General features: G+C 57.3%; 1 protein-coding gene across 7 annotated transcripts; it reads left to right on the forward strand.

The window, feature by feature from the left end:
* The first annotated feature begins 6 nt into the window (after nt 1–6).
* On the forward strand, nt 7–6,714 carry DNAJB2 (DnaJ heat shock protein family (Hsp40) member B2). Of its 7 annotated transcripts, XM_077748630.1 has the most exons (11): nt 7–153; nt 438–541; nt 1,156–1,265; nt 2,299–2,352; nt 2,529–2,660; nt 3,387–3,479; nt 3,702–3,804; nt 3,988–4,058; nt 5,229–5,435; nt 6,335–6,363; nt 6,573–6,714. In XM_077748630.1, the coding sequence occupies exons 2-10, from the start codon at nt 477–479 to the stop codon at nt 6,355–6,357; spliced, it is 858 nt and encodes a 285-aa protein (XP_077604756.1). In that variant the 5' UTR covers nt 7–153; nt 438–476; the 3' UTR covers nt 6,358–6,363; nt 6,573–6,714. The 7 variants fall into 7 exon arrangements, 6 of the variants coding, with proteins under 6 accessions (XP_077604756.1, XP_077604755.1, XP_077604757.1 ...); XR_013331219.1 differs by having other exon boundaries at nt 5,229–6,363; XM_077748629.1 differs by having other exon boundaries at nt 6,335–6,714.
* Nucleotides 6,715–6,720: the final 6 nt, after the last annotated feature.

Here is a 6,720-nt window from a genome sequence, read left to right on the forward strand (position 1 = left end):
AGTAGTTTCCGAGCCGCTGACGCATGCTTGCGCGCACAGCTGGGCCGGGCGCGTCCTACGCAGCAGCCGCGAGCCCGGCGACCGGTGCCAGACGGTTCCGGCGGGGGGCAGGGGCGGGGCGCTGCAGGAGGCCAGGGCCTCCCGGCGGAGGAGGTGCGGGCGGGGGGCCCCGCTTAGGCTGGGAGGCCCCGGTCCAGGCTGCTGGATTTAGGGGGCTGCGATAGGGCTCCCGGGGCCTGGGCGCGGAGATAGCCCGTGTGGCGCTGGCCTGCGGGGGACCGATAAAGGCAGCCCGAGGGAGCCTCGTCCCCGGCCCCAAGCAGAAGCCAGCGGGCTCCGCTTCCCCGCTGGGAGCCCTTCCGGCTCCCTCCGGGGGTCTCCAGCCCTAGGGAGGGGTCCTTGGTTCTTTCTGCGTGACTCCTCCTCCTCTCCTGCAGCCCCGAGGAGGAGGCCCATCTGACTCCTGACGAGTTGCCATGGCATCCTACTACGATATCCTAGACGTGCCGCGAAGTGCGTCCGCTGATGACATCAAGAAGGCGTAAGTGCCTCACCGCCCCCCTCCCGCCCCCACCATAGGGTCCTTCAGAAGTCTTGCCGCGACGGAGCCAGGTCCTTAGAAAGGATGGGGGGGAGGGGTTCCCTCTATAGGGAGGAAGAAGACCCCTGGAAGACTAGGAGAAAGTCCTTAGCATGATGCTCTGCTGGGAGCTGCACTGTGGGTCCTTCTCCAGTGGGTCCCCCTTTCCCTCACTCCAACCCCAATCCCAGCCCCTAAGTGTGGGCTTTCTTAGGTTACCTGCAAAAATGCCCAAGGCGTGTGACCAGAAGGGACCAGGGCCCGGTACCCTCCATGGCAACACATATTTCCCATTTCTGCAGCCCCAGTGCGCTCCAGGGAGGGGGCAGGGCTGGGGCTTCTCAGGCTCACATTATCATCTGCTACTAGGACAGCCCCCAGCACTGGCTGCAGAGAGGAGACACAGGGACTCCATTAAAACATGGCAGCCCAGGCGGCCCCAGCAGCTGGGGTGGACAGTATCGGAGTGGGGCAAGGACTGTAGCAGGCCAATGGGCAAATGGGCCGTTCTGTCCCATGGTGGGAAGTGCTTGCTTTGGTCCTCTGACCCACTCCTCTGAACCCACTTCCTGCAGGTATCGGAGGAAGGCTCTACAGTGGCACCCAGACAAGAACCCGGATAATAAAGAATTTGCTGAGAGGAAGTTCAAGGAGGTGGCGGAGGCATATGAAGTGCTGTCAGACAGTAAGGGCCAGGGCCAAGGCACCCCTGTTTTGTGCCCCATTCTGTTGCTTCCCAAAGCCATGCCGCCACCTCCCATCTCCTCCGTGCCTTTTCCCAACCTGGCATTTAAATGTCCTCCACGCCCCTCCCAAGGGGACTCTGGGACTTTTTCTTTTTTGCTTCAATTCAAGTGAGCACCTACTATGTGCAAAGTACTCTTTTATTCTTCCCCTGGTCCCCTGTGCTCAGTGTCTGCTCCCCAGGATCTGATGGCTGCAGGATGGGTCTTGACAAAGGGAAGGGAGCAGGGCAGGTGACCTACGGGGGCGAACCTCCTCTGTGCCAGGCACCGGCGGGGGTGATCTGCAGGAGTCCTCACAGCTATCCTGCAAGGCAGGATTTATCACCCCCACTTCACAGGCAAGGAAACTGAGGCTGAGAGAGGTGAAGTAATTTACCCCAGGTCACACAGAGCTGAAATATGAATCCAGGCCTTTTATTTAGTTTTTCATTCAAAAAATATTCATTGAATGTTTATGGTGCTGGGTCCTTGCTGGGTCCTGGGGAACAATGGGGGACAAGCAGACACTGGGCATGATGGGTTTACTCCATTTTGGGTCCAGGAAGACCGACATTAACCAAAGAAGTACAGAGACAAGAGTATTCGGAAGGAAAGTAGCAGAGTGAGGTTGGTAGGGAATAATGGCCCCATTTTTTGTTACGGTGGTCACAGAAGGCCTCTCTGAGGAGGCGACATTTAGCCTAAGCCCTGATCAATACCACAGTAATAATTATTAGCTAACATTTATTGAACAGCCACTATGCTAATCCGTTTACGTGGATTATTTTATTTAATCCTTGCAACGACCCTGTGAGGTGGGTGCTGTTCCTGTGTCCGTTTTACAGATGAGAAGGAGCCACTGTGTGAAGAGTGGGCGCTGCTAAAACCTATAGCCCATGTCCTCTGCACTCGGCAATCCTCTGAGGGCCCCAGTCTGGAAGGGGAGGTTGTTATCCCAGAGGGAGGGAGAAATGATCTGGTCTCTTTTTCCAGAGCATAAGCGGGAGATCTACGACCGTTATGGCCGGGAAGGGCTGACTGGGGCAGGTAGGTGGAGCGGCGGGGGCCCAGGGATGAAAGTGGGTCATGGAGGAGAGGGGGAGGGGGGCAGATTGTTGCAGCAGGTGCTCTCTTGAGGCTCCTGGCCATGCCTTCGGTGGGGTCCCTCGGCTCAGGGCAAGATGCATGCCCTAAGCCCTCTCCCCATCCTGCCTCTCCTCCAGGAACTGGCCCATCTCGAGCAGAACCTGGTGGTGGTGGTGGTGGTGGGCCCGGCTTCACCTTCACCTTCCGCAGCCCTGAGGAGGTCTTCCGGGAGTTCTTTGGGAGTGGAGACCCTTTTGCGGAACTCTTCGGTGAGTGGGCTCAGGAGGCCTCTTACGGGCCCGGCTCCTGCTCCAGGCCTGTTGTCCATCTGCTGGGAGGCCCTGAGGCAGGAGGCTGAAAGGGAAGCAGGATTCCACAGACAGAAGATTTTGTGGGGGTGAATCCAGTGACAGCTGGGCCAGAACCTTACACAGGCCTGAACCCACAGAGACTCGCCTTATTAAATGATGGTAACAATAAGACATTGTTAGGCTTGCACAATAGCGACCATGAAAGCAAGACTCAAAGCACCATGTGACCATAATAATGACATCACAAATAACATACCATTTTTCGAATGATTAATATGAACCCTGTGAGTTGGATCATTTTCTCCCCATTTACAGCTGAGAAAACAAAGGTACTTTCAGATAACTTGCTTAGAGTCGCATAGCAAAGGGGAGAGCCCGGGGCGTGGCCAGGGGTGGCCAGCTTCACACCTTGCTTATCTGCTCGTAAGGAGCTAGCTGTCCTCCTGTCCGCTTTCCCATCCCTCCTTCCTTCCTTCCTTTATTTATTTTGTGGACAGAATTTACTAGTGGTCTTTTCCATACATAATATTAGGAGGAAATTTAATTTGTAAACAAGTCCAACCAAAAAAGAAAAAAAAAATCAGAAATGCTTATCAGGTTACATTTGTAGACTGACAGGCTTCACACATTTTTGGGCGGCAAGTCTTTTTACCAGATGACTGTTAATCTGCTTGCTGGTTGCAGATGACCTGGGCCCCTTCTCAGAGCTCCAGAGCCGGGGTTCCCGACCCTCGGGCCCCTTCTTCACCTTCTCTTCCTCCTTCCCTGGGCATTCGGGTAAGTGCTTTCCCTTCCCTTTTTTGCAAGCTCTGGATGCTGGAACTCCTCATCCCAGCCCCCAGCTTAGGCTTTTCCAAGCCTCCTCTCCTGTGCATCTGGAGACCTGACCCCCACCCCCACCCCCCCCAATCAGTTCTGCGGGGACACCCCATGAAGCTTCCCGGCCTCTCCATCCTCCCTCTGACAGCCTCTCTGCCTCCTCCTTTGTCTCCATTCCAGATTTCTCCTCCTCATCTTTCTCCTTCAGTCCTGGGGCTGGTGCTTTTCGCTCTGTTTCTACGTCTACCACTTTTGTCCAAGGGCGCCGCATCACGACACGCAGGTGAGGGCTCCTTTGGGACCATACCAGGTGTAGGGGTGAGGGGCGGAGGGGGAGCTGCGTACAACTAGAATGTCAGCCCCCTGTGGGCAGGGTCTGTCCTGTTCACGGCAGCGTCCCAGGCCGTGGACAGGCAGCTGCAGGATTCACGCATGCTCACTGAGTGAACTGCACCACCCCCCGCAGAATCATGGAGAACGGGCAGGAACGGGTGGAAGTGGAAGAAGACGGGCAGCTGAAGTCAGTCACGATCAATGGTGAGAAGCAGCTCTGCCACCCAGTCCCTGGCAGGAAGCCCCAGCCCTGGGCCCCTTCCCAGACTGGTCTTCTCTGAGCTCCTTTGGGGCAGGGAGGGAATGGCGGCCACAGGCCAGACTTACAGCATCAGAGATGAGGGTCCCGGGATAGGGGCTGGGCAGGGATCTGAGGAATCTCAGAGGGCCAGCTAATCACCCTCATCATTAGTGGGTGCCTGCTGTTTGCAGAACATTGGACTATTTTTTTTTTTAATGTTTGTTTATTTTTGAGAGAGAGATACAGGAGGCTACAGGATCTGAAGAAGGCTCTGCGCTGACAGCAGAGAGCCTGATGCAGGGCTCAAGCTCATGAACTATGAGACCATGACCTGAGCTGAAGTTGGACGCTTAACTGAATGAGCCACCCAGCTGCCGCAGCATCTTTTTAAAAGTTATTTATGTATTTATTTATTTATTTGGAAAGAGAGAGCGCAAGTGGGGCAGGGACAGAGAGAGAGGGAGAAAGAGAATCCCAAACAGGCTCCACACTGTCAGTACAGAGCCCGATGTGGGGCCTAAGCCTATGAACCGTGAGATCATGACCTTAGCCAAAGTCCGACGCTTAACCGGCTGAGCCCCCCAGGCGCCCCAGCATTTGACTATTTTGAAAGCACTTGTGCACATAACACATGGCCTCTGTATTGAAACAGCCACGGGGGAAGCAGAGTTGTTGATACTCTCTCTATTTTTCTTTGTTTCGTTTTGTTTGTTTTCACCCTATTTTTCACATGAGGAGCACAGTTAAACGGCCCTAACTCCCAAGTAGCCCCAGACCCCAGGCTTTTGTCCTGCTTAGTAAGGGGTGAAGCCAGGAGTTACACTCAGGACACAGGCTTCCCCGGGTGGCACTCTTCCCGCAAGAATGGGAGAGTCACCATGGCTCTGTGAGCTCTGTCTTATTTAGTCATCGGAACGATTTGACAATATAGATACTGTCATCGTTTCCATTTTACAGGTGAGAAAGGGAGGTTCAGGGAGGTTGAGTAACTTGCCCCAGGCAGGGAGACGGTGTGCACCTGTTGCAACCAAAATGCACGCATGCTGCTTCCAGAACAGGGGCCGTGAGTGGGCAGCCTGGCGGGAGTTCCCCTGGCCCGGGTCGGAGGGCTTATTCTGCCGTGACTCCTGTAGGTGTCCCAGATGACCTGGCACTGGGCTTGGAGCTGAGCCGTCGTGAGCAGCAACAGTCCGTCACCTCCAGGTCCGGGGGCACACAGGTCCGGCAGGCCCCTGTCTCCCGCCCCTCTGACAGCGACCTCTCCGAGGATGATGAAGATCTGCAGCTTGCCATGGCCTACAGCCTGTCAGAGATGGAGGCAGCTGGGAAGAAACCGGCAGGTGGGCGGGGGGCGCAGCGGCGACGGCAGGGGCGGCCCAAGGCCCAGGACCAAGATCCCGGCATGGGGGGGGCCCCCGAGGCTGCAAGGGGGGACATGGCCAAACCCAGCCCATCCCCGGAGGAGAAGGCCTCGCGCTGCCTCATCCTCTGAAAAACAGGCCCAAACCGTCCTGATTCAGGGCCACCAGGGGTCCTGCTCACCGTTGGGAGCAGAGGGGCACAGCATGGCCTGGGTTGCCAGGAGCCCTTCTCCAACCCGTGCTCCCCCCGCCGGTCTCCCTCCCATGTCCGCCCACACTCCAGTGTGGACTCGCATTTGCTCCGCTCAGCCTCCAGCTGATAGGTCCCTGGTGAAGCCCAGGGAGGGGGGCCTCTGGGCGGCGGAAGGGCCTCCCAGGAGCCAGGATGCACTTATTCCTACTAGATGGGGAGTTTCTAAAGGGCATTAGTGGTTTGGGTCGGGCCCTTTGTGCCCAGGTCTTCTGCCACCTGTGTTGCCGATGACGTCAAGGAAGGAGGACTTGGCCTGGGGTTCTCTAAGCCGGAGTCGGCAGCTACGCCAGGGAGTCTCCCGGGCTCCCTGCCCAGCTGCAGACACCCCACCCTGGTTTCTGTGCAGCGTTGAGCTCTGACGTCTCTGTTGCTTCCCTTCTGGTGCTGCTGCTCCTCCCTCGCTCTCTTCTCTCTGCACTTCCCCACGGGCCGCATCGCTTGCTTTCATGCCATCTGGCTAGGACTCCCATCTTCCTTCCCCAAGAAAGCCTCAGTGTGACCGGGAAGATGCTGTGGCCGGTAGGGCCATAAGGTCTTCTGGGGAGGCTAGCTGGGTGGGGCGGGAGCCTCTCGTCCAGATTCGGAACCGGAGCCCACTCCTCCTCCCTTCCTCTTGCTGCCTCAGCCTGCCCCAGGCCTCGGGACTAGGCAGAGGTGAGGCCGGCTATCCCTGGAGAGGTGGGATGAGGCCAGGGTGCCCCAGGAGGGAGGCCTAGGAGGGGACTGCACCCCGTCCTACTTCACCATGCATCAGGGCTCAGGGAGAAGCCACAGGGCTAGCCCAGGTCTGCATGCTTGGCTCCATCCTCCACAGCTTGCGGCTCACCATCTCTCCTGTCACCCCACCCCCGCTCTCTCCTCAGATGTGTTCTGAGCTGGATGGCCAGGATCCAGAGCTGCTGCACAGTTCCAACGGGACAGCGCCCTTCCCCGTGCACTAGAAGGGGACCCTCCATTCCTCTCTCTCGCCCATGCTGAACATAGAGCTGGGGGTGGGTGGTGGGCGGGGGC

Source organism: Crocuta crocuta, unplaced genomic scaffold, assembly GCF_008692635.1.
Source record: "Crocuta crocuta isolate KB4526 unplaced genomic scaffold, BGI_CrCroc_1.0 scaffold229, whole genome shotgun sequence".
Taxonomy (NCBI): Eukaryota; Metazoa; Chordata; class Mammalia; order Carnivora; family Hyaenidae; genus Crocuta; species Crocuta crocuta.

Excerpts from the sequence above, each read along its gene's own strand:
- DNAJB2 (XM_077748626.1), top strand. The coding sequence starts at position 477 with ATGGCATCCTACTACGATATCCTAGACGTGCCGCGAAGTGCGTCCGCT. Across the intron at positions 2,353-2,528 it reads GGAAGGGCTGACTGGGGCAG|GAACTGGCCCATCTCGAGCA; the intron begins GTAGGTGGAGCG and ends CCTCTCCTCCAG. Across the intron at positions 4,059-5,228 it reads GAAGTCAGTCACGATCAATG|GTGTCCCAGATGACCTGGCA; the intron begins GTGAGAAGCAGC and ends TGACTCCTGTAG.